The sequence below is a fragment of the Oncorhynchus clarkii genome, chromosome 30 (genome assembly GCF_045791955.1).
Source record: "Oncorhynchus clarkii lewisi isolate Uvic-CL-2024 chromosome 30, UVic_Ocla_1.0, whole genome shotgun sequence".
Taxonomy (NCBI): domain Eukaryota; kingdom Metazoa; phylum Chordata; class Actinopteri; order Salmoniformes; family Salmonidae; genus Oncorhynchus; species Oncorhynchus clarkii.
The window spans coordinates 37344572-37372113 of NC_092176.1; the positions used below are offsets into that span (position 1 = coordinate 37344572).

Consider the following 27542-nt stretch of genomic DNA (forward strand, 5'->3'; position numbering starts at 1 on the left):
GATGCACCTGTGTAATGATCATGCTGTTTAACCAGCTTCTAGATATGCCACACCTGTCATGTGACCGGATTATTTTGGCGAAGGAGAAACGCTCACCTGAGATGTAAACAAATTTGCACACAAATGTGAGAATAAGCTTTGTGAAAAATTGGACATTTCTAGGATTTTTTTATTATAGCTCATGAAACATGGGACCAACACTTCACGTTGTTTATATTTCTGGTTAGTATAATTTAAGAGCTTTAAAAAAAATGTAAAAATAAATCCAGATGTGCAAATGACACATACCTGACTGAAAGTTGTATTAACCTACCAGAGGCGCTTGGCTTCTACAAAGTATTGATCTCAGTAAATGAGATCTATTTCATTTTCAATGTTGCTAAAACTTAAAATAACATGCTTTCATTATGTCACTGAGGTATTTGCACAGAGATGGTTGAGAAATATTTGAACCATTCTGAAATCAGGCTGATTTAAAAAATAAATAAAAAAAGAAATTGTGAAGTCAGCCAAGGGGTTGAATACTTCGAAGGCACTGTGCATGACAAATATTCTCTCTCACAAACCAATATGGTATAGACAGACGGAAAGTAACGATGAAAATTTGTTAATAACCACAAACGACAGCTTTGTTTTTATAAAAAAAATGGGTTTTAACAGTTCCATTTTTCAGTACAAAACATTTGAACCCTGCCAATCAAACAAGTCAACTGTGAAAAATCGGGGGAAAAGTATGATTTCCCCTGTCCAAAAATAACATACATATTTTATCCTTCTCTAATTATGGGAAATATTACACTAACGAAAGAAAAAAAAAACTAACAATCACTCATCGTTAGCAAATAGTAATATAAAAATGATCAATGTGAAGTCCTGTTGGTCAGGTTAGTCCGAACACACGTCGAACAGAGTCCAGTCCGAACACACGCCTACACAGTTCCGATCAACAAGATGGCGTCTGTCTACTCTATGCAGTCTTCTGCTGGCCCTTCTTCCCGATCAGGGACTTGTGGATGTGGGGGATCACACCTGGAAACAGAAGCACACAGTGGTTAGATAGGAATACAAGTGAGAGTACGTTAAAGATAATGGAGATGGGGATGTTGTTCATAAATGTACATCAGTAGTGTTGATTCAAGTACAAATTAATATACAGGCAAATATGGGTGAGTTGTGTCGGGGCCCGTGCATGCAAGTTATTTAATAACAGTGTCGTTTCTGAACCCACCGCCTCCAGCTATGGTGGCCTTGATGAGGGAGTCCAACTCCTCGTCTCCACGGATAGCGAGCTGCAAGTGGCGGGGAGTGATACGCTTCACCTTCAGATCTTTAGAGGCGTTACCCGCCAACTCTAGTACCTGGAAACAAGTCAGCCAATCAGGATACGATACTGTATAGAACTCCACCGAAACAAAAACATGTGTCTGTGATCAGCTGAAAATCGAGAGCTCGGGGCTATAATCTGCATTTGTCAAAATTGTATTATTGACAGAGTTGTTTTGTTCAATGTTCTCTACCTACATAGTACTCCAAAATACACTGCATGACAACTGCTCATCGAACACCTCATTCCAAAATCATGGGCATTAATATGGAGTTGGTCCCCCCCCCCCCCTGTTGCTACAACAGCCACTCATCCACTCTTCCGGAAAGGCTTTCCACTAGATGATGAACATTACTGTGGGGACTTGCTGCCATTCAGTCACAAGAGCATTAGTGAGGTCAGGCACCGATGTTAGGCGATTGGGCCTGGCTGGCAGTCGGTGTTCCAATTCCTCCAAAATGTCTTAGATGGGGTTGAGGTCAGGGCTCTGTGCAGGCCAGTCAAGTTATTCCACACCGATCTCAACAAACCATTTCAGCGCAGACCTCGCTTTGTACACGGGGGCATTGTAATGCTGAAACAGGAAAAGGCCTTCCCCAAACTGTTGCCAAAGTTGGAAGCACAGAATTTTCGAGAATGTAATTAATTGTATGCTGTGGTGTTCAGATTTCCCTTCACTGGAACTAAGAGGCCAAGCCCGAACCAGAAGAAAAAGCCCCAGACCATCCTATGACCGTGCCACATTGAAAGTCACTGAGCTCTTCAGTAAAAGGCCATTCCACCGCCGATGTTTGTCTATGGAGATCGCATGGCTGTGTGCTCGACTTTATACACCGTCAGCCACAAGTGTGGCTGAAATAGAGAAATCCACAAATTTGAAGGGGTGTCCACACCGTAGCAGTCCAAAGTTCAGATACCTACTCATTCAAGGGATTCTGTATTTGTTTACTACGTTTTACATCAGACCTGTGAAATAACATACGGAATCACGTAGTAACCGAAGAAGAAGAAAAGTGTAACTCTAAACATTTTATATTCTTCAAAGTAGCCACCCTTTGCCCCGATGACAGCTTTGCGCACACTTAGCATTCTCTCGACCAGCTTCATGGGGTAGTCACCTGGAATGCATTTCAATTAACAGGTGTGCCTTGTTTAAAGTTAAAGAGGGAAAGAAATTTCACAAATTAATGCATTTGAGCCAATGGATTTTACAAAATAGACCTATTACGGCAAGAAAAACTCAAATAACTAAAGAGAAATGACAGCCCATCATTAAAAGACATGAAGGTCAATGTGGAAAATTAAGAACTTTGAAATTTGACTCAAGTGCAATCGCAAAAACCATCAAGCACCATGACGAAATTGGCTCCCGTGTGGACCGCCACAGGAATAGAAGACCCAGAGTTACCTCCGCTGCAGAGGATAAGTTCATTAGAATTACCAGCCTCAAAAATAGCAGCCCAAATAAATGCTTCAGAGTTCAAGTAATAGACTTAATAATAATCTCAACGTTAACTGTTCAAAGACAGTGTGAATCAGGCCACTCATGGTCAAAATGCTACAAAGAAACCACCACTAAAGGACACCAATGAGAAAAAGAGACTTGCTTAAGCCAAGAAACACGAGCAATGGACATTAGACCAGTGGTAATCTGTCCTTTGGTCTAATGAGTCCGAATGTGATTTTTGGTTCCAACCGCCGTATCTTTGTGAGAAGCAGAGTAGGTTAATGGACACAGATTATGTGGTTTCCACCATGAAGCATGGAGGTGGTGGTGTAAGGGCTATTTGACCAAGGAGAGTGATGTAGTGCTGTATCAGATGACATGGCCTCCACAATCACCCGACCTCAACCCAATTCAGATGTTTGGGATGAGTTGGACCACAGAGGGAAGGAAAAGCAGCCAACAAGTGCTCAGCATGTGGGAACTCCAAGACTGTTGGAAAAGCATTCCTCATGAAGCTGGTTGAGTGAATGCCAAGAGTATGTGTGTGTGTGTGTGTGTGTGTGTGTGTGTGGGGTCGTTTACTAAATGATTCCATGTTTGTTTTCACTATTATTCTACAATGTAGGAAATAGCAAAAAAATGTATAAAACCCTTGAATGAATAGGTGTATATATAAAATCAAAATGTATTTATATAGCCCTTCGTACATCAGCTGATATCTCAAAGTGCTGTACAGAAACCCAGCCTAAAACCCCAAACAGCAAGCAATGCAGGTGTAGAAGCACACACACACACCTTTGTAACGGACGTGAAACGGTGCGCGCTAAATAGCGTTTCAATTGGTGGCGTCACTTGCTCTGAGACCTTGAAGTAGTAGTTCCCCTTGCTCTGCAAGGGCCGCGGCTTTTGTGGAGCGATGGGTAACGATGCTTCATGGGTGACTGTTGTTGATGTGTGCAGAGGGTCCCTGGTTCACGCCCGGGTATGGGCGAGGGGACGGTCTAAAGTTATACTGCTACACCTTTAGAAACTATTCAGACCCCTTGACTTAACACATTGTTACAGCCTTATTCTAAAATGGATTAAAAACAAATAAATACTCAGCAATCTACACACAACACCCCATAATGACAAAGCGAACAGGTTTAGGAATTTCAGCAAATGTATTAAAAATAAACAGAAATACCTTATTTACACAAGTATTCAGACTCTTTGCTATGAAACTCAAAATTAAGCTCAGGTGCGTCCTGCTTCCATTGACCATCCTTGAGATGATTCTGCAACTTGATTGGTTTGATTAATTGGAGAAGTTTTGGAGAAGGTGCACACCTATCTATATAAAAAAAAAGGGCCCACAGTTGACAGTGCACATCAGAGCAAAAACCAAGCCACGAGATCAAAGGAATTGTCCGTAGAGCTCCGAGACAAGATTGTGTCTAAGCACAGACCTGGGGAAGGGTACCAAAAATGTGAAGCATTGAAGGCACCCAAGAACACAGTGGCATCAATTTTTTTTAATGAAAAAAGTTTGGAACTACTGAAGGTCTCTAGAGCAGGCCATATGGCCAAACTGAACAATCGGGGGAGAAGGGCCAAGGAGGTGACCAAGAACCCAATGGTCACTGACAGCTCTAGAGTTCCTCTGCAGATGGGAGAAACTTCCAGGACAACCTCCTCTGCAGCACTCCAATCAGGCCTTTATGGTAGAGTGGCCAGACTGAACTCACCCAGTATTTATTTAACTAGGTAAGTCGGTTAAGAACAATTTTATTAACAATGATGGCCTACCCCGGCCCGACACTGGGCAAACTGGGCGCCACGCTATGGGACTCCCGATCACAGCCAGTTGTGAAACAGCCTGGAATTGAACCAGAGTCTTTGGGGACGCGTCTAACACCGAGATGCAGTGCCTTAAACTGCTGCGCCACTCAGGAGCCCCCATTAAAAGTCACGACAGCCCGCTTGAAGTTTGCCAAAAGGCACCTAAAGACTCTTAGACCATGAGAAACAAGACTGATGAAACCAAGATTGAACTCTTTGGCCTGAATGCCAAGCGTTACATCTGGAGGAAACCTGGCACCATCCCTACAGTGAAGTGTGGTGGTGACAGCATCATGCAGTGGGGATGTTACACAGCAGCAGGGACTGGGAGACTAGTCAGGGTTGAGGGAAAGATGTACGGAGCAAAGTAGAGAGATTCTTGATGAGAACCTGCTCCAGAGCGCTCAGGACCTACGACTAGGGGTAAGGTTCACCTTCCAACAGGACATCGACCCTAAGCATACAGCCAAGTCAACGCAGGTCGCTGAATGTCCTTGAGTGGCCCAGCCAGAGCCCAATCTTGAACCTGATCGAACATCTCTAGAGACCTGAAAATAGCTGTGCAGCGATGCTCCCCATCCAACCTGACAGAGCTGGAGAGGATCTGCAGAGTAAAATGAGAAATTCCCCAACTACTGGTGTGCCAAGCGTGTAGCGTCATACCTAATTAGACTCGATGCTGTAATTGCTGCTTCAACAAAGTACTGAGTAAAGACAATTTTAATATAAGGCTAAAAATGTAACAAAATGTGGGGGAAAAGTCAATGGGTCTGAATACTTTAAAAAGGCACTGTATGTATGTATGCATGTGTATCAAGTCATGTTGCTAAATTCAAAAGTATACAAGATTATTTTTTTTAAACGTTTCATCCCTGATACCATTCAAACCAATGACAGTTTGGAACTTTAGAGCCAACAGTTTTTTTTATTTTATTGTCTTTTTGCAGACAGAACCTCAGTTCCAAACCCTCAAAATGTAAAACGATTCCGAGATCTATTAAAAAAAAAAAAACTCTTACACAGCTCTTTCCAACCCATCACAAATGGACTAATGACATTGTTTAAATGACAGCAACTCAGAGTAAGTAACCCAAGAGGATATAATGGTCTCTGTCTCACCTCAGCGGTGAGATACTCAAGGATGGCAGCACTATATACAGCCGCTGTGGCTCCGACACGTCCGTGGCTGGTAGTGCGGGTCTTTAAGTGCCTGTGGATACGCCCCACTGGAAACTGGCAGGAACAAAACAGATGTGCGGTTAGGCGACAATGGGGGGGGTGAATGGCTTCTAGCAATTGGAGTACACATGAACATTGAAACTTCACTGTAAATGCTGGAAACACACAGAAAGCTTTGCTGCTCTTTCTTTGAAAATAACGAATGGCATGCTAGGTGCACTGCATCAGGATCTCTGTAGAGGTATTCAATCTTACCTGCAGTCCAGCTCTCTGGGAGCGTGACACAGCTTTCGCCTTGGCCTTACCACTGTCTTTTCCTGCCTTACCGCCAGCCTGGGATATCGGGGGCAAAACACCGAATATTACAAAAAGAGAAAGAAAAAAATGGAACTTGAGTAAGACAGAAATCATGTAATTTGCATGCGAGCACTCTTTCCCAAAATGTCTTTAAATAACACCTGCTAAAACTCATGAAATACCTCGCTGGTCACAAACCAACGCTTGCTAGCAGTAACAGTAAAACGCAAGTGCTCCCATATACACAATTTATTTGCCAGTCTCAGGTACTTATTTTATGTTTTACTAATTGAATCTATCAAATAGGAAACTTAATGTTTCTCTCACCTTTTATTTTTAATTGTGGATTAATTTTGAAATGCATCCCCGATAAGAAATGTACTCCATAAAAAAAAAAAGTTTGATTTTATTATTGTACAGAAACGTGTTTGGGTTTGACAATTTTGGGTCATAACTCACCAATGGCTGTCACTCAAAATAAAGACAACACTCCAGGTTGATTAACAGGTCCATATTAAAACAGCCATTTATGAGGATTGTTAGCTAGCATTCCAGCTGAATCACCCTGTTCTTGAGGGCATTCGGTTTCCCGCCAGTTACTAAACAGCAGCTGGAATCAAAACGTTGCTATGAAAAAGGCACTGAAAACATGCTTTAGCACAGTTGCTCAAGTCCACGACGAGGAGAATCCCGGGTAACTAGGGGTTGCGTGGCTAAGACACATTTTACCAACATTCACACTTTGTAATAAAGTAGTCAATTTGATTGATAAACCCAATGAATTTGCCACTTCCTGAAATTGACTAATGCTAAAAGGAAGAATAAGTAGCGAGACAACTTCGACAGATGGCAATATTAACATTTGATTTGGTAGAGAACAGCAGCCGCGGGACAACCCGACAGTACTTGAAAACAAATGGTCAGCTAGCTAACGTTATGGTATCCAACTAGCTAAATTAGCTAACGTTGGTAGCCTCATAGCCGTTCAACCAAATAATACGAACGCAAAAATAGCTAAAGTAAGATATTTCTAATATGAATTAATACCAGCAATTACTAAACAAATAAAACCTAAAAGTTTCACAAGTATGTTAAAAAAAAAAGTAACCTAAATATCTCTAAGTAGGTATCGGTTGGTAATGCAAACTTGCTAGCTTGGCATTTCTTTTTAGGTCATTTGAAGCAGCAGTAGCCGGTAATGCAATTACAACAAATGATATACCAAGCAGTCGTTATTAAAAGGATCACTACAAATAATAACCACATAACGTTACCATTTCAGCGTTTTGTTATTTGGTTGAGGAACTGAGGAGCTCGGAAACAATTTCGGTTGAAGACGGAGAGAAACAATAAAGCCCTTCAGGCTCGTAAAAGCTCCGGGACTCCTCGCGAGCGAACATCGACCAATGGGAATTCGTGTTGTTTCTTTGAATATTTTTCCTGCCCAACCACAGCGCTGCTTGTACACATTTTACCCATCCCCCACCGCAACTTCGGCACGTCCTTTGCGCACGAGACCAAGTAGGCTGGACTGCTGAGCTAGACATTGCCACTCAAAATGTATTTGTATTGATGATCAATATTATTCACGTGATTGACTAATAAAATGCTGAAATAATATATTACGTGCATGCGCACATCTTGATATTGCATATTCAGAAATACTCAAAGCACTTATCTTTGATTATGCATGCATTGTATGCAGTTGCAAACTGACTGGATGTCCTAAAATATTAATTTGACTCACAATTGGTGTACAAAATCAATGGGTAACTAATTAGCTAGTGCACAATGAATTCAAAAAACTCAGCAGTATTTTGCTAGTTTGCCTGAGTATCTATTCGTATCATGTCATTTTAAGACGAGGTTTTGCATTGCAATGCATTAGAAAAGTAAACCGCTTACGATAAATAATCGGGGGAAATCGTTGATTTCATCGAATTAGGAGGGGACCGTTTATTGACTGACAAGAGGAATCTACCAGTAGAAAATCAACAGTTTGTGGTCTGCTGTTGTAATTGGCCTATCAGAACGCAGTATTCAACGGTATGTTACTCTGCGAATTGGTTAAGCGCGCGGGGGGCGGGGAGCTGAACCTAGGAAGGAGAGAATCTGGCTGCTGGTGGCGAAGATGGCCGACGGGGACAGTGGGAGTGAGCGCGGTGGCAGCAGTGGTGGCGTAGGGGGTGGAAGCGGCGGGTTTCAGCACTACCAGCGGGACCAGGAGACCCAGGAGCTGGCCTCAAAGCGACTGGACATCCAGAACAAACGCTTCTACCTGGATGTAAAGCAGAATGCGAAGGGCAGATTCATCAAAATCGCCGAGGTCGGCGCCGGGGGCTCGAAAAGTCGTCTGACCCTTTCCATGTCAGTTGCCGCCGAGTTCCGTGACTACCTGGGGGATTTTATAGAGCACTACGCCCAACTTGGGCCTAGCAGCCCCGAGCAGATCGCTCAGTCATCCGGTGGGGATGACAGTGGGCCTAGGCGGGCCTTGAAGAGTGAGTTCCTGGTTCGAGAAAACCGAAAATACTACCTCGATCTGAAGGAGAACCAGCGGGGGAGGTTCCTCCGCATCAGGCAGACCCTCAACCGAGGCCCCGGGTTCGGAGTAGGAAGTGGCGGAGTCCCTGGTGGAATGCAGTCCGGACAAACCATCGCCCTCCCGGCCCAAGGGTTAATAGAGTTCCGTGACGCCCTAGCCAAACATATAGACGACTACGGAGGAGATGACGAGGAACTGGCCGGTGGCGGAGGAGCAGGGGGCTACAGCGAGCTTCCGGAGGGCACCTCTATCATGGTGGACTCCAAACGGTTCTTCTTCGACGTCGGGTCCAACAAATACGGAGTTTTCATGAGGGTGAGCGAAGTCAAACCCAGCTATAGAAACTCGATCACTATCCCGTTCAAAGCGTGGGGCAAGTTTGGAGGCGCATTCTCCCGTTATGCCGAAGAGATGAAAGAGATACAGGAGAGACCGAAGGATAAAATGTTTGAAAGGAGACCAGGAGGAGGAGTTGCAGGAGGAGAAGAGTCGGAGGGAGACGAGGTGGACGACGATTGATCAAGCCGACTGTGCAATCTGATCAAGCTGTCTGACAACGTGACGCAAAGCTTGAATAGAAGAAGACCTATTTTGTGCATGACGTATGAATCGAACCTAAATGCAAAAAAAAAACAGTTGAGTACAAAAAGTATATTTGACCTGGAAATACTGTCTATATAAGATAAATGCGTTATAAAGGTTAGGTTCATGTTTTTTTTTATTAAGTTTTATTTAATCAGAGGAGCCCAATTTGCGACCAGGGTCTCATTTTCAATGGTGCCCTGAGGACATAAAATAATAGATTTAAACTACAAGATGGAAAGAAAAGATACAATAACAAATACATAACATTAAAACATCACAGTCATCATAAACAAATTGTTAGTAAATCAATCAGAAACAATTGCTCACCTCAGTGAACTCATTTATCATCTGGGTTTTAAATCGGCCCTGGTGGTACCAGGTCATTTGTGCTAGCTATTGTTAGTTGGATCAAATGAGATTTTCTATTGATAAAAAAAAATAAAAGATTGTCCATGTAAAAAGTAACCCCACTCATGTTGCTAGCCCAGCAAATCCTGTTTCACAATGTTTTACCGGTAGAATATCTATTTTTAACTCTAAACAACTTACTTGGACCAGAACTATGTGCTGTATATAGTAACAAAAAAAAGTGAAAATGTGGTGTTTCTGAGCAAAGAGATGTGAAACTCAGCTTATCTAATGCACTGCTGTGTGCTCTGTCTTTAAAGTGGCTTTTACAGTCAGAGAACAACTGTATTGTTTTGGAATAATCTGAATCATTGTTCTAAGTAGGACACATAATTGGGCATAGACAGAACAGGGAGAGAAAATAGCCTGGTCTCAGAACTGTTTGTTCAGTCTTACCAACTCCTGGGACCAGGCTAAGCAAGACAACCACTAGACCAGCATCAGACACACAGGCCCTAGTAACAGAAGAAGAAGAAAAAGGAAACACACCCATTGGTTGGTTGGGGAGTCATCGTGACCACAAGTGGCTGCATGCAGTGTGTCATGAATTGAAAAGCAGGGGATTCCCTCACCCTCATTTAGACTCTTAATGCCGCTCAGCTCCCATAGTAGATAGTTGTTATACTGGTTCTATGATCTTCTGTCTTTTGGCCTGTGTGCCTGTAGGGATGAACATGATCTATCTATGGACATTTTACTAGGACAATGACCTGTGTCTGCCCTGTATCGTCAACCACAAGGATGAGAGGGAGTCTTGAATGTCAAATCCAGCAACCTGTTAGAACTTGGTGACTCCGAATGAAGATGGCTTAAGCTAGGATGACTGGCACTGGTCATTGTTTTTAGGGGTGGTTTCCCGGACACAGACTAAACTTAGTCCTGGCCTGAAAATTAGGCTCAATGCAAAATTTCCATTGAAATTAATTTTTAGTCCAAGGCTAGGCTTAATTCCTGTCTTAAATTATTTTTCAAAATAAATATATAGAAATATGTCTATTAGATGATGCCTATATGTAAAATGTATTGAGTATTCCTGCCTAAACTAAACTGGTATAAGCTATTTAAAACACTAACACTTGGATGCAATCATCCAGGGAGATTTCTAACATTTTATTGTATTCCCTGAATGAAAAATGAAGAACATAGAAAAGGATATGGAAGTGATAACATTAACAAACACATACTTTTTTTAAAAATTGTACACAATACACTTAGATCCAGTCCCATTCAAGTAGTCTGTCTCAAATCTGTCCTCTCACATCCAGTCCATCGGACAGAAAGAATATCCATTAAGCTCCTTTCCCCCCCTTCTCTCAATCCATCAGTTCTCAATTTTCTCTCAAGTTGGTACTCTTTCAGTTGACAATAAGATGTGACTGAATACCATCCAGGCTTCTTATTTCAGTGTTTGGTCCTCTAAGTATAACATTTTTTTTTAGCATGCCTGCTCTTTTATTTTGCATTTTTCTGATTGCTGTATGTTGGTATTTATAAAACATTTTTTGACAACGATCAAAAGTTTAATTCTGGTCAACATACATACAAAAAGTAATGGCATCTGTAACCTTATTCAGGAAATGACATCATCCTGAACAACAACCATCACATTTCCCTTTGTGTGTGTGTGTAAACCTTCTCCTATTGGTGTTACTTTACCCTTCAGCATAGCAGGAGAGAATGTGTCATACAAACAACATCTGGGAGCAATAGTTTTTTTTCTACTGATATAAAAAATATTATATATACACAAGTTTTAACTACAACCTGTATTGTGTTACATGAAATGGCAGCTGTTTCCCTCGTGAGTTCTGCTGTAATATTCTACCAAGTTCCTTTCAACGGTAAATAAAAAAGTTCTTTGCTGAGGAGGATGAGTTTGTCTTTTCTACATCCAACAAATCAGATTCATGGACTCGTTGTGGGCTATGTTGTTTCTTTAATATAAGTAATATGACAGATTTGCTGCGGTAAGAAAATGAGGTTAGGGAGGTCTTATTCAGCAACAGGTGAAGGAATCTCACAGAACAGAATTCAAGCGATGAAACTAGGGACTCGGGAGGAACAATCCACTCAACCTTAAAGGGTACACTCACATTATATGAATGTGTTTCAAGGTAGTAGATAAGATTGACAATATGACCACAATATTATTTTTTTTTCACCTTTATTTAACCAGGTAGGCAAGTTGAGAACAAGTTCTCATTTACAATTGCGACCTGGCCAAGATAAAGCAAAGCAGTTCGACCTTTTGCCACATTTCAGGCTTCAAACATAAAGATATAAAACTGTATTTTTTTGTGAAGAATCAACAACAAGTGGGACACAATCATGAAGTGGAACGACATTTATTGGATATTTCAAACTTTTTTAACAAATCAAAAACTGAAAAATTGGGCGTGCAAAATTATTCAGCCCCCTTAAGTTAATACTTTGTAGCGCCACCTTTTGCTGCGATTACAGCTGTAAGTCGCTTGGGGTATGTCTCTATCAGTTTTGCACATCGAGAGACTGAAATTTTTTCCCATTCCTCCTTGCAAAACAGCTCGAGCTCAGTGAGGTTGGATGGAGAGCATTTGTGAACAGCAGTTTTCAATTCTTTCCACAGATTCTCGATTGGATTCAGGTCTGGACTTTGACTTGGCCATTCTAACACCTGGATATGTATATTTTTGAACCATTCCATTGTAGATTTTGCTTTATGTTTTGGATCATTGTCTTGTTGGAAGACAAATCTCCGTCCCAGTCTCAGGTCTTTTGCAGACTCCATCAGGTTTTCTTCCAGAATGGTCCTGTATTTTGCTCCATCCATCTTCCCATCAATTTTAACCAACTTCCCTGTCCCTGCTGAAGAAAAGCAGGCCCAAACCATGATGCTGCCACCACCATGTTTGACAGTGGGGATGTTGTGTTCAGGGTGATGAGCTGTGTTGCTTTTACGCCAAACATAACGTTTTGCATTGTTGCCAAAAAGTTCAATTTTGGTTTCATCTGACCAGAGCACCTTCTTCCACATGTTTGGTATGTCTCCCAGGTGGCTTGTGGCAAACTTTAAACAACATTTTTTATGGATATCTTTAAGAAATGGCTTTCTTCTTGCCACTCTTCCATAAAGGCCAGATTTGTGCAATATACGACTGATTGTTGTCCTATGGACAGAGTCTCCCACCTCAGCTGTAGATCTCTGCAGTTCATCCAGAGTGATCATGGGCCTCTTGGCTGCATCTCTGATCAGTCTTCTCTTTGTATGAGCTGAAAGTTTAGAGGGACGGCCAGGTCTTGGTAGATTTGCAGTGGTCTGATACTCCTTCCATTTCAATATTATCGCTTGCACAGTGCTCCTTGGGATGTTTAAAGCTTGGGAAATCTTTTTGTATCCAAATCCGGCTTTAAACTTCTTCACAACAGTATCTCGGACCTGCCTGGTGTGTTCCTTGTTCTTCATGATGCTCTCTGCGCTTTTGACGGACCTCTGAGACTATCACAGTGCAGGTGCATTTATACGGAGACTTGATTACACACAGGTGGATTGTATTTATCATCATTAGTCATTTAGGTCAACATTGGATAATTCAGAGATCCTCACTGAACTTCTGGAGAGAGTTTGCTGCACTGAAAGTAAAGGGGCTGAATAATTTTGCACGCCCAATTTTTCAGTTTTTGATTTGTTAAAAAAGTTTGAAATATCCAATAAATGTCGTTCCACTTCATGATTGTGTCCCACTTGTTGTTGATTCTTCACAAAAAAATACAGTTTTATATCTTTATGTTTGAAGCCTGAAATGTGGCAAAAGGTCGCAAAGTTCAAGGGGGCCGAATACTTTCGCAAGGCACTGTAAACAAGTCTATATACGATGTGAGCAAGTGAGATGAGATTAGGGAGGTAAAGGCAAAAAAAGGCCATGGTGGCAAAGTAAATACAATATAGCAAGTAAAACACTGGAATGGTAGATTTGCAGTGGAAGAATGTGCAAAGTAGAAATAAAAATCATGGGGTGCAAAGGAGCAAAATAAATACAGTAGGGAAAGAGGTAGTTGTTTGGGCTAAATTATAAGTGGGCTATGTACAGGTGCAGTAATCTGTGAGCTGTCTGACAGTTGGTGCTTAAAGCTAGTGAGGGAGATAAGTGTTTCCAATTTCAGAGATTTTTGTAGTTCGTTCCAGTCATTGGCAGCAGAGAACTGGAAGGAAAGGCGGCCAAAGAAATAATTGGTTTTGGGGGTGACTAGAGAGATATACCTGCTGGAGCGTGTGCTACAGGTGGGAGATGCTATGGTGACCAGCGAGCTGAGATAAGGGGGGACTTTACCTAGCAGGGTCTTGTAGATGACATGGAGCCAGTGGGTTTGGCGACGAGTATGAAGCGAGGGCCAGCCAACGAGAGCGTACAGGTCGCAATGGTGTGTAGTATATGGGGCTTTGGTGACAAAACGGATTGCACTGTGATAGACTGCATCCAATTTGTTGAGTAGGTATGATATGTTATGATGATAATTAAACAGAAACAGAAACAACATTGAATTATATCTAAAATAATTGGATAGGTGTAAACAGCGTGGCTGTAGACCCATGCCTTCTGATAGGTGGAATATTCAACACTGCTTACACCTGCTCCTGGTAGATCTACAGCAGCTATGCCTTAGTCTAAGGGGTAGGATCTAGATGCTGTTTGAGAACCATGCCCCAGAGAGGGAGTGGCGACCCTTCATTCAGGGCAGGTGGAGCTGAGCCCAACCTGGGGGGGGGAGTGGCCTGTTTTCATGTTATTTTGGCATTAATACGTGTCACATATCAGTTTGCAAACAAAGTAAAAAATAAATAATAATAATCATTGAGTTAATAAAGCCGCATACAAACATGGTCTCTTTTTTGCTTTCTTGAGTAAGGCAGCTCCAAAATGCAGGTGTTTCAGCCTAGCTCAGTGCTTTCTGTGGTGGTGGTGGGGCATGGAACATAGGGGTTAGTAATGTTCTTTAGTTGCGCCGTGATTGGCTCAGTGTTCTGTCACTCACGGGGACACTACTTCACCACCAAATCTAAGGGTCTTTGTCCTCCAAACACAACGAGTTGAGTTTTTACCAAAAAGTTATATTTTGGTTTCATCTGACACTGCAGGATTTGAGTCCCTGGCGGCGCAGTGTGTTACTGATGGTAGGCTTTGTTACTTTGGTCCTAGCTCTCTGCAGGTCATTCACTAGGTCCCCCCGTGTGATTCTGGTATTTTTGATCACCGTTCTCGTGATAATTTTGCCCCCACGGGGTGAGATCTTGCGTGGAGCCCCAGATCGAGGGAGATTATCAATGGTCTTGTATGTCTTCCATTTCCTAATAATTGCTCCCACAGTTGATTTCTTCAAACCAAGCTGCTTACCTATTGCAGATTCAGTCTTCCCAGCCTGGTGCAGGTCTACAATTTTGTTTCTGGTGTCCTTTGACAGCTCTTTGGTCTTGGCCATAGTGGAGTTTGGAGTGTGACTATTTGAGGTTGTGGACAGGTGTCTTTTATACTGATAACAAGTTCAAACAGGTGCCATTAATACAGGTAACGAGTGGAGGACAGAGGAGCCTCTTAAAGAAGAAATTACAGGTCTGTGAGAGCCAGAAATCTTGCTTGTTTGTAGGTGACCAAATACTTATTTTCCACCATAATTTGCAAATAAATTCATTAAAAATCCTACAATGTGATTTTCTGGATTTTTCTTCTCATTTTGTCTGTCATAGTTGAAGTGTACCAATGATGAAAATGACAGGCCTCTCTCATCTTTTTAAGTGGGAGAACTTGCACAATTGGTGGCTGACTAAATACTTTGTTGCCCCACTGTACATCTCAATTTTCAGTAGAAACCACATTTGTTTAAGCAAATCAGCCGAATAAGCTCTGTTTTTTTTAAAGGCAGTAAATGAGGCTGAATGAACTGTTTCGCTGCCAGACATGTCTCCACTGATAGCCAGGTGTTTGGACTGCTGTTGGGACCCTGCTGTTGAGACAGCTATATGTAGGCCCTAACAGTTTGTCGGCACCGTTTGTCCCCGTTATAGTGCAACTAATGTACTGTTTAGTGTTGTGTTGTGTAGTGGCTTTGCTGGCATGCATCCCCCCCAAAAACGGTAGTTTGCCCCACTAAAATGGCCACTGGACATCATGCACACTGATGACCATGAGGGGGAGGTCAGAGGCAAAGGGTGTGCTTGTTGGGTTGTGTCTGTGGTTTTCAGGGTGTGGGGCATATCTAACATTAGTCATCTGTACCTCTTCCTCATCAATGGTTGTGTGACAAATGGAACCTTGTTCCCTACAAGGTCAACAGTAGTACACCACAGTGCCTTCAGAAATGATTCAGACCACTTGACTTTTTCCACATTTGTTATGTTACATCCTTGTTATAAAATGTATTGAGTTGTTTTTTCCCCTCATCAATCTACACACAATTCCCCATGATGACGAGGTAAAAACAGGTTTTTAAGACATTTTTGCTGAAAACAAAATACTGAAATATCATATTTACTTCAGTAGTCAGACCCTTTACTCAGTACTTTGTTGAAGCACCTTTGGCAGTGATTACAGCCTTGAGTCTTCTTGGGTATGACGCTACAAGCTTGGCACACCTGTATTTGGGGAGTTTCTCCCATTCTTCTCTGCAGATCCTCTCAAGCTCTGTCAGGTTGGATGGGGAGCGTTGCTGCACAAATATATTTTCAGGTCTCACCAGAGATGTTCGATCGGGTTCAAGTCCGGGCACTGGCTGGGCCACTCAAGGACATTCAGAGACTTGTCCCGAAGCCACTTCTGTGTTGTCTTGGCTGTGTGCTTAATGTTCTTGTCCTGTTGGAAGGTGAACCTTCACCCCCTCCCTGCCTGAGGTCCTGAGTGCTCTGGAGCAGGTTTTCATCAAGGATCTCTTTGTATTTTGCTCCGTTCATCTTTCCCTCGATCCTGACTAGTCTCCTAGTCCCTGCCACTGAAAAACATCCCCACAGCATGATGTTTCCACCACTATGCTTCACCGTAGAGCTTGTGCCAGGTTTCCTCCAGACGTGACACTTGGCATTCAGGCCAAATAGTTCAATCTTGATTTCATCAGACTAGAGAGTCTTGTTTCTCATGGTCTGTGTCCTTTAGGTGCCTTTTGGCAAACTCTAAGCAAGCGGTCATGTGCCTTTTACTGAGGAGTGGCTTCCGTCTGGCCACTCTACCATAAAGGCCTGATTGGTGGAGTGCTGCAGAGATGGTTGTTGTTTCAGTATGATATGTTCGATAAAAGAATAAAGACAGACACCAATGTCAAGTTCAATAGCATTGTTCAAGCATTGTACAAATCCCTACACACGGTGTCCGGGGAACAGCCCAGCTAGTCAATTACCTATCAACTAGACTCAATAACAGTTGTCCTTCTATAAGGTTCTCCCATCTCCACAGAGGAACTCTGGAGCTCTTTCAGAGTGACCATCCGATCCTTGGTCACCTCCCAGACCAAGGCCCTTCTCCCCCGATTGCTCAGCTTGGCCGGGCGGCCAGCTCTAGGAAGAGTCTTGGTGGTTCCAAACTTCTTCCATTTAAGAATGATGGCGGCCATTGTGTTCTTGGGGACCTTCAATGCTGCAAAAATGTTTTGGTACTCTTCCTCGGAGCTCTACAGACAATTCCTTCGACCTCATGGCTTGGTATTTGCTCTGACATGCACTGTCAGCTGTGGGACCTTATATAGACAGATGTGTGTCTTTCCACATCACGTCCAATGAATTACATTTACCAAAGGTGGACTCCAATCCAGTTGTAGAAACATCTCAAGGATGATCAATCGAAACAGGATGCACTTGAGCTCAATTTTGAGTCTCATAGCAAAGGGTCCTATGATATACCTATGTAAATAAGGTATATCACTTTTTTTATTTTTAATAAATTTGCAAACATTTCTAAAAACTTGTTTTCGCTTTGTCATTATGGGGTATTATGATGTCATTATGGGGTATTATGATGTCATGATGGGGTATTATGATGTCATTGTGGGGTATTATGATGTCATTATGGGGTATTATGATGTCATTATGGGGTATTATGATGTCATGATGGGGTATTGTGTGTAGATTGATGAGGGAAAACAAGTATTTAATCCATTTTAGAATAAAGCTGTAACGTAAAAAAAACGTGGAAAAAGTCAAGTGGTCTGAATACTTTCTGAATGCACTGTATGTATGGAATAGGGTTCCATTTGGGACATGGCCAATGAACATTAAGCAGACAAAGGGGAAGTGATACTGCTGGTAAAACATTAAATTAAAGGCTATATAAAACTACGTCCCAAATGGCAACCAATTCACTACATAGTGCACTACTTTTGACCACTACTGCTCAACATGAGTGTGCTATGTAGGGAATAGGGTGCCATATGGGATACAAACATACAGGCCCTCCTCTCTCCTGACCCCTGACCTGATTACCCAAACAGTTCTGAGTGTAAAGGGTGTTCTGATACTTGATGATGGGGAGGAAGTTGTGGTTTAGTTCACTCATATTTGACGTGTTTGAAATATTGTACTTGCATGCTCATTGGCATCATAGAGATGTCAGATGGTTGATTGTAAAGCTGTGGATGATTAGATGTTAATGAACAAGATGATGCCTGTAGACATGGTCGCCCTGTTTCTAGCTCCTCGGCAACTTCGTAGTTTTATATTGTTGTTGTGGTTGTTGTATTTCTTACATTATTTACTCAAAATGTTTCTTGTATTATTACCAACAGACAAAAATAACTTTGGGATATTAGATTGGCAATCATTCACCCACCGCTTCAGAGTATATTACTCGCTAATGATCAGTACCTGTACAATAAAGTAGACGAGCACAGAGTGAGGATCTCTTTCCAGAGAGACATCAGGGATCGTAACATACTCTGTTTCATGGAATCATGGCTCTCTCTGGATATACTGTCCCCATCCATGAAGCCAGCGGGGTTATACATCCATCGCGGAGACAGGAAGAAAATCTCTCTGGGGGAAAACGGTGGAGATGTACAGTGCCTTGCGAAAGTATTCGGCCCCCTTGAACTTTGCGACCTTTTGCCACATTTCAGGCTTCAAACATAAAGATATAAAACTGTATTTTTTTGTGAAGAATCAACAACAAGTGGGACACAATCATGAAGTGGAACGACATTTATTGGATATTTCAAAAAAATTTAACAAATCAAAAACTGAAAAATTGGGCGTGCAAAATTATTCAGCCCCTTTACTTTCAGTGCAGCAAACTCTCTCCAGAAGTTCAGTGAGGATCTCTGAATGATCCAATGTTGACCTAAATGACTAATGATGATAAATACAATCCACCTGTGTGTAATCAAGTCTCCGTATAAATGCACCTGCACTGTGATAGTCTCAGAGGTCCGTTAAAAGCGCAGAGAGCATCATGAAGAACAAGGAACACACCAGGCAGGTCCGAGATACTGTTGTGAAGAAGTTTAAAGCCGGATTTGGATACAAAAAGATTTCCCAAGCTTTAAACATCCCAAGGAGCACTGTGCAAGCGATAATATTGAAATGGAAGAAGTATCAGACCACTGCAAATCTACCAAGACATGGCCGTCCCTCTAAACTTTCAGCTCATACAAGGAGAAGACTGATCAGAGATGCAGCCAAGAGGCCCATGATCACTCTGGATGAACTGCAGAGATCTACAGCTGAGGTGGGAGACTCTGTCCATAGGACAACAATCAGTCGTATATTGCACAAATCTGGCCTTTATGGAAGAGTGGCAAGAAGAAAGACATTTCTTAAAGATATCCATAAAAAGTGTAGTTTAAAGTTTGCCACAAGCCACCTGGGAGACACACCAAACATGTGGAAGAAGGTGCTCTGGTCAGATGAAACCAAAATTGAACTTTTTGGCAACAATGCAAAATGTTATGTTTGGCGTAAAAGCAACACAGCTCATCACCATGGACACACCATCCCCACTGTCAAACATGGTGGTGGCAGCATCATGGTTTGGGCCTGCTTTTCTTCAGCAGGGACATGGAAGATGGTTCAAATTGATGGGAAGATGGATGGAGCCAAATACAGGACCATTCTGGAAGAAAACCTGATGGAGTCTGCAAAAGACCTGAGACTGGGACGGAGATTTGTCTTCCAACAAGACAATGATCCAAAACATAAAGCAAAATCTACAATGGAATGGTTCAAAAATAAACATATCCAGGTGTTAGAATGGCCAAGTCAAAGTCCAGACCTGAATCCAATCGAGAATCTGTGGAAAGAACTGAAAACTGCTGTTCACAAATGCTCTCCATCCAACCTCACTGAGCTCGAGCTGTTTTGCAAGGAGGAATGGGAAAAAATGTCAGTCTCTCGATGTGCAAAACTGATAGAGACATACCCCAAGCGACTTACAGCTGTAATCGCAGCAAAAGGTGGCGCTACAAAGTATTAACTTAAGGGGGCCGAATAATTTTGCACGCCCAATTTTTCAGTTTTTGATTTGTTAAAAAAGTTTGAAATATCCAATAAATGTCGTTCCACTTCATGATTGTGTCCCACTTGTTGTTGATTCTTCACAAAAAAATACAGTTTTATATCTTTATGTTTGAAGCCTGAAATGTGGCAAAAGGTCGCAAAGTTCAAGGGGGCCGAATACTTTCGCAAGGCACTGTATGTTTCATGATTAACTACTCATGGTGTGATTGTGGTAATGCAAAGGAACTCAAGTCCTTTTGTTCTCCCGATTTGGAATACCTCATCATCAAATGCTGACCGCATTACCTCCCGAGAGAATTCTCTTCGGTCATCGTCACAGCCGTGTATATTCCCCCCAAGCCGACACCGCAATGGCTCTCAAGAAACTACTCTGGACTTTGTGCAAACTGGAAACTGCATATTCTGAGACAGCATTTATTGTAGCTGGGGACTTTAATAAAGGACATCTGATGAAAATGCTACCAACGTTTAATCAACACATCTCCTGTGCTATTCTCTCAATCTAGCACTCTTCACCATTGCTACTCCCCCTTCCTGAATGGCTACAAGGTCCTCCCCCGCCCTCCTGCTGGCAAATCAGATCACGCCTCCATTCTGCTCCTCCCCTCATATAGGCAGAAACTTAAACCGGAAGTATCCGTGGTAGTTCAATGTTGGTCTGTCCAATCGAAGTCTATGCTTCAAGATAGTTTTTATCACCCGGACTGGGATATGTTCCGGGTTGCCTCTGAGAATAGTATTGATGTACTCTGTGACTCAGTTCAGCAACGTGACGATTAGAACCTATCCAAACTAAAAACTCTGGATAGATGGCAGCATTCACACAAAACTGAAAGCACAAACCACCACAATTAACCACGTCAAGGTGACTGGGAACATGGACTTGTACAAACAGACCAGCTATGCCCTCCGTAATGCATTCAAACTGGCAAAACGACAGTATAGGGACAAAGTGGAGTCGCAATTCTACCGCTCATACATGAGATGTATGTGGCAGGGACTCCAGACAATCACAGATTATAAAGGGAAAGTCAGCCACATTGTGGACTCTGGAGACTTGCTCCAGGACAAGCTAAACACCACTTTCTACCACTTAGAAGAAAACACAGTGCTGCCAACGCGGGCAACTGCCGCTCATGAGAACTGTGAGCTTTCATTCTCCGTAGCGACATGAGCAAGACGTTAAAGTGTGTTAACCCTCGCTAGGCTGCCGGCCCAGACGGTGTCCCAAGCTGCATCCTCAGAGCATGTGCAGACCAGCTGGCTGAGGTGTTTACGGACATATTCAATCTCTCCCTATCCCAGTCTGTTGTCCCCACTTGCTTCAAGATGTCCACCATTCAGTCCCTCCAGGATTTTGCGAAATAATGTTGTGATTTCCGCAGCCAAAAATGCACGATTTTGCGGCAGCTTTTCTGAAATTCTGCGATACATTTTGCAATGTGTTTTTTCTCCATATAAGTTCATATAAAGCAATAAAAGTAATATGCTCAGGTTTACGACCATTTTAAGTAGAACACATAATACAAAAACAATTAGAAACATCTAAAGTGCTCAATTCTGTTTATTTTCCTGAACAAACAGCTCTGTCATAATCCACTCATACATTCACTCACACACACCTCTCCTCTCCATCAGGCTTGGGGCTTGCTATCAACACGAGATGCACCTCCAATTCCTACTCACTCTCTTTCTCTCACTCGCTCTTAAAAAAACAAATAGATTCAAAGCTGATCAATCACTTTCAATTTGAGGATCAATATTTCTTTCTATGAAGTTGTCTTCAAAATTCTTGAGATTGTGATTTTTTTCTGAAAGGGTCGTAAGGGAGATAAAGAACAGAACACATAAAAATAGAGTTGTGGTTGATTATTATTATATTTTCTTTTAAATCCAGAAAGATTGTGCTTCGTGATCCGTATTACGTTTTACTGAGAGCTTAAAATGGCAATGCTGACAAATAGCACTCAGTGCTTTGAGCAGCGTTCTCCATAGACAGACTGGGGAGAGCAGAGAGCCGACCACCCTACTAAAGCCAAGGTTAGACTGGGGAGAGCAGAGTGCCGACCACCCTACTAAAGCCAAGGTTAGACTGAGAGAGCAGAGTGCCGACCCCCCTACTAAAGCCAAGGTTAGACTGGGGAGAGCAGAGTGCCGACCACCCTACTAAAGCCAAGGTTAGACTGGGAGAGCAGAGTGCCGACCACCCTACTAAAGCCAAGGTTAGACTGGGGAGAGCAGAGTGCCGACCACCCTACTAAAGCCAAGGTTAGACTGGGAGAGCAGAGTGCCGACCACCCTACTAAAGCCAAGGTTAGACTGGGGAGAGCAGAGTGCCGACCACCCTACTAAAGCCAAGGTTAGACTGGGAGAGCAGAGTGCCGACCACCCTACTAAAGCCAAGGTTAGACTGGGGAGAGCAGAGTGCCGACCACCCTACTAAAGCCAAGGTTAGACTGGGGAGAGCAGAGTGCTGACCACCCTACTAAAGCCAAGGTCAGCGGAGTAAAAGTTTGAGTAAAACGCCACTCACCTTGATTCTTTCAGTGCTTGCCACAATCTTCCCTGCTACCACTTCAGTCGTGGTGGTCTGCCGCTGCTGTGGGAACTGTTCTGACATTCTCATACGCTTTGCTGATTCCAAGTGACTGTTGATTGTCGACTTTCTCTAGTTTCCAAAAACATTTGGAAATGGTTTAGCACGGTCGTTAGCTGTTATTTTGGTTGCCAAATCACCCATCATCCTCACACGTGAATAGGCTGACAGGCCAGGGGGAAAAAACTTTGTTGATGAGTGGTTGGAGTTGGCCATTTTCCACGGTAACAGTGCAGTAATTGGTCAAAATTACGAACCTGCTTTTGATTGGACCTTTTTATACGCTAAAAGTGTGGGAATTGGTCAAAATTACAAACTCTCGCATAATATGGTCTGATTGGTTGATTTTGCATTGAATTATGCGATCGCAGAATTGTGGAATACTGGAGGGACTGACCATTGTTTCTGTAGCCAAGAAAGCGAAGGTAACTAAATGACTATGGCCCCATAGCATTCACTTCTGTCACCATGAAGTGTTTTGGGAGGCAATCTCCATCGCACTGCACACTGCCCTATCCCATCTGGACAATAGGAATACCTATGTAAGAATGTAGTTCATCGACTACAGCTCAGCCTTCAATACCATAGTGCCCTCCAAGCTCATCACTAAGCTTGGGGCCCTGTGTCTGAACTCAACATGGGGGCTCCACAATGGTGCGTGCTCAGGCCCCTCCTATACACCCTGTTCACCCATGACTGCTTGGCCACGCACGTCTCCAACTCAGTCATCAAGTTTGCAGATGAAACAGCAGTGGTAGGCCTGAATACCAACAACGACGAGACAGACTACAGGGAGGTGAAGGCTCTGGCGGAGTAGTGCCAGGAAAATAACCTCTTCCTCAACATCAACAAAATGAAGGAGCTGATCGTAGACTTCAGGAGACAGCAGAGAGAGCATGCCCCCATCTACATCGATGTGGCCGCAGTGGAGAGGGTGAAAAGTTTCAAGTTCCTTGTCGTACACATCACTGACAATCTTAAATCGTCCATCTACACAGTCAGGAGAAAATCAGATTGGCCCCTAAGACGCATGCAAACGTCTACAAATGCACCATTGAGAGTATCCTTTCGGGCTCTATCACCGCCTACCCTGTGTTTTGTTATGTGTTTGTTAGGGGTTACAACCCTGTGTTTTGTTACGTGTTTGTTAGGGTTACTACCCTGTGTTTTGTTATGTGTTTGTTAGGGGTTACAACCCTGTGTTTTGTTACGTGTTTGTTAGGGTTACTACCCTGTGTTTTGTTATGTGTTTGTTAGGGGTTACTACCCTGTGTTTTGTTACGTGTTTGTTAGGGTTACTACCCTGTGTTTTGTTATGTGTTTGTTAGGGTTACTACCCTGTGTTTTGTTATGTGTTTGTTAGGGGTTACTACCCTGTGTTTTGTTACGTGTTTGTTAGGGTTACTACCCTGTGTTTGTTATGTGTTTGTTAGGGTTACTACCCTGTGTTTTGTTATGTGTTTGTTAGGGTTACTACACCGTGTTTTGTTATGTGTTTGTTAGGGTTACTACCCTGTGTTTGTTATGTGTTTGTTAGGGGTTACTACCCTGTGTTTTGTTATGTGTTTGTTAGGGTTACTACCCTGTGTTTTGTTATGTGTTTGTTAGGGTTACTACCCTGTGTTTTGTTATGTGTTTGTTAGGGTTACTACCCTGTGTTTTGTTACGTGTTTGTTTGGTTTTTGTCCCCGTGCCTTTACACGGCACGCCGTCACATTCCAGACTACGATAGAGTACATGACGATCACATGACGATCACCAATAGGCTGAGACTTAACGCGGTTACACATGTCTGCAGTTCGGTATAATCTCAAGAGAAAAAGTCTGTTTGTCTGCACACACACGGAGCTTTATCACAAGCATGAATCAACATTCCTTTGTACTTTTCTAGTGAAAACAAAAGGAGGAAACACCACACTAGGTTCTAATCAATTCAATTTGAACGTTATGACCAGACAACAGGACAACAGCCTGATAGTCAACCCAATATACAAGTTCAATCAAGTCCCTTTAAAATACATCCACCTAAAAATATACAATGCAGTAAGACATGAAAAATATTCAGCACTTCATAAGCTATTGAAACAAAGCAAACAGGACAACTGATCTATCTTTATCTATCCTGTGATGGTCAGCCATCCAGACAATGCCAGACATTGTGATTGAGTCATCACGCTGGACCTCAGCATCTACAAGTAGTCAGACAGAGGAGCACCTTCTTTCATTTTTCACAATACACTTACAAAAAAAAGGTGCTATCTAGAACCAAACAGGGTTCTTCGGCTGTCCCCGTAGGAGAACCCTTTGAAGAACCCTATTTTGGTTCTATGTAGAACCATTTCCACAGAGGCCTTTACATGGAACCCAAAAGGGTTCCACCTGAAACCAAAAAGTGTTTTCCTATAGGGACAGCCAAGGAACCTTTTTCTAAAAGTGTATAATCCAGACAATAGTAGTGTGGTTTTAATTGTGGCATCGAAAGGCAGAAACCAAAGACTCTTGCTGTAGTTCTGTAATAGGGTGCCTTCAGTAGAGATAGTTCTTCTCATCTTACTTAAAGGGATAATTCTCTAAAACTGTGCCCTTTTTAAGTCTTAATTACCACGGAAGCCGACAAGCCGTCTATCTATGCACACGTCTAATTTACTGATTTCAGCCGAAATTCCAACGCCTGATAACTTGTGCCAACTGTGATCTTGTTGTTGACGATACAGAGGTACTTTTGAGGTTCCGCCACAGATTTCAGGATGCCCCACTCCCCTGTCTTCTCATACCACTGGAACAGGCATCTCTTGTCTAGTATGGCTGTCTGCATGTCTGTTTTCAAATCTAGCTGTGGATATAGAGAGAGCATTTTTTAAAGTATTTGATTAGAGTGTCTGCCCTGAGATTGTAACGTTTGGGGTCCCCGGTTGAGTCATACCAAAGACTTTAAAAAATAGGATGTGATGCCTCATTGCTTGGCACTCAGCATTAAGGAGATAGATTGGGGATAAGGCTCTACGATAGACTAGCGTCCTCTCAGCATTAAATAGACATTTGCATGACAGTGTTCCTGAACTTAATTCCAAGAGACAGAAACAATGTTCCAGAAATATATTTACCTTAATTTCATTCCCCTCGACAACCGGGGAAAACACCTTCCCCTTATGCACGAAAACCATGGTAACAGAATTTGCATCCCCTAGATTCCAGCAGACATTCACTGAAAAACAAAATAATAATATTATATATACCTCCGAGGATGTAATAAAGCCAAGATATGCAACTTTTTCCACACGTTTTTTCTATTTTGTCTAGTTGCCACAGAAATAATGAATTATAGTGCATTTTGGAAAATATTCAGACCCCTTGACTTGTCTCACATTTTGTTACGTTACAACCTTATTCTAAAATTGGTAAAACACAATTCTTTCTTCATCAATCTACACACAATACCCCATGATGACAAACCGAAAACCGTTTTTTAGAAATGTTTGCAAATGTATTAAAAATAAAAACTGAAATACCTAATTTACACAAGTATTCAGACCCTTTGCTATGAGACTCGAAATTCAGCTCAGGTCCATCCTGTTTCCATTCATCATCCTTGAGATGTTTCTACAACTTGAGTGGAGTCCACATGTGATATATTCAATTGATTGGACATGATTTGGAAAGGCACACACCTGTCTATATAAGGCTCCACAGTCGACAGTGCATGTCAGAGCAAAAACCAAGCCATGAGGTCGAAGGAATTGTCCGTAGAGCTCCGAGACAGGATTGTGTCACGGCACCGATTTGGGGAAGGGTAACAACACATTTCTGCAGCATTGAAGGTCCCCAAGAACACAATGGCCTCCATCAATCTTAAATGGTAGAAATATTTAACACCAAGACTCTTTCTAGATCTGGCCGCTCAGCCAAACTGAGCAGTCGGGGGAGAAGGGCCTTGGTCAGGGAGGTGACCAAGAACCTGATGGTCACTCTGACAGAACTCCAGAGTTCCTCTGTGGAGATGGGAGAACATTCCAGAAGGAAAACCATCTCTGCAGCACTCCACCAATCAGGCTTTTATGGTAGAGTGGACAGATGGAAGCCACACCTCAGTAAAAGGCACATGACAGCCCACTTGAAGTTTGCCAAAAGGCAACTAAAGGACCCTGACCATGAGAAACAAGATTTTCTGGTCTGATGAAAACAAGATTGAACTCTTTGGCCTGAATGCCAAGCGTCACATCTGGAGGAAACCTGGCATCATCCCTACGGTGAAGCATGGTCGTGGCAGCATCATGCTGTGGGGATGTTTTTCAGCGGCAGGGACTGGGAGACTAGTCAGGATCGAGGGAAAGATGAACGGAGCAAAGTACAGAGAGATCCTTGATAAAATCATGCTCCAGAGTGCTCAGGACCTCAGACTGGGGCGAAGGTTCACCTTCCAACAGGACAACGACCCTAAGGACACAGCCAAGACAATGCAGGAGTGGCTTCGGGACCAGTCTCTGAATATCCTTGAGTGGCCGAGCCAAAGCCCAAACTTGAACCCAATCAAATATCTCTGGAGAGACCTGAAAATAGCTGTGCAGCGACGCTCCCCATCCAACCTGACAGAGCTTGAGAGGGTCTGGTGAGAAAAATGGGAGAAACTCCCCAAATACAGGTGTGCCAAACTTGTAGCGTCATTCCCAAGAAGACTCGTGGCTGTAATCACTGCCAAAGGTGCTTCAACAAAGTACTGAGGAAAGGGTCTGAATACTTATGTCAATGTTATATTTCCGTATTTTAATAAATTTGCCAAATCTTATAAAAATCAGTTTTTGCTTTGTCATTATGGAGTATTGCGTGTAGATTGACGAGGGGAAAAAAAGATTTGATGAATTTTAGAATAAGGCTGTA

At 42.6% G+C, this 27542-nt stretch overlaps 2 protein-coding genes across 2 annotated transcripts in view; one reads left to right on the forward strand and one right to left on the reverse strand.

Annotated features, from left to right (window-relative positions):
* Positions 1-258: 258 nt before the first annotated feature.
* The window catches only part of LOC139389815 (histone H2A.V), a 257719-nt gene continuing 230435 nt past the window's right edge, over positions 259-27542 (reverse strand). The window contains exons 2-6 of the mRNA XM_071136778.1: positions 7343-7371; positions 6027-6104; positions 5712-5825; positions 1229-1358; positions 259-1029 (exon numbers count right to left, since the gene is read on the reverse strand). Coding sequence (XP_070992879.1) covers positions 968-1029; positions 1229-1358; positions 5712-5825; positions 6027-6104; positions 7343-7345 — 387 coding nt within the window. The 5' untranslated portion in view covers positions 7346-7371 and the 3' untranslated portion in view covers positions 259-967. The remainder of the gene's footprint in view (positions 1030-1228; positions 1359-5711; positions 5826-6026; positions 6105-7342; positions 7372-27542) is intronic.
* LOC139389812 (transcriptional regulator protein Pur-beta) lies at positions 8169-11474 on the forward strand. Its single transcript, XM_071136775.1, has one exon. It carries the CDS (start codon positions 8200-8202, stop codon positions 9130-9132), a length of 933 nt encoding a protein of 310 aa, XP_070992876.1. The 5' UTR covers positions 8169-8199; the 3' UTR covers positions 9133-11474.

What these genes read in the sequence shown, in the direction of transcription:
- LOC139389812 (XM_071136775.1), top strand. Translation starts at nt 8,200, where the DNA reads ATGGCCGACGGGGACAGTGGGAGTGAGCGCGGTGGCAGCAGTGGTGGC.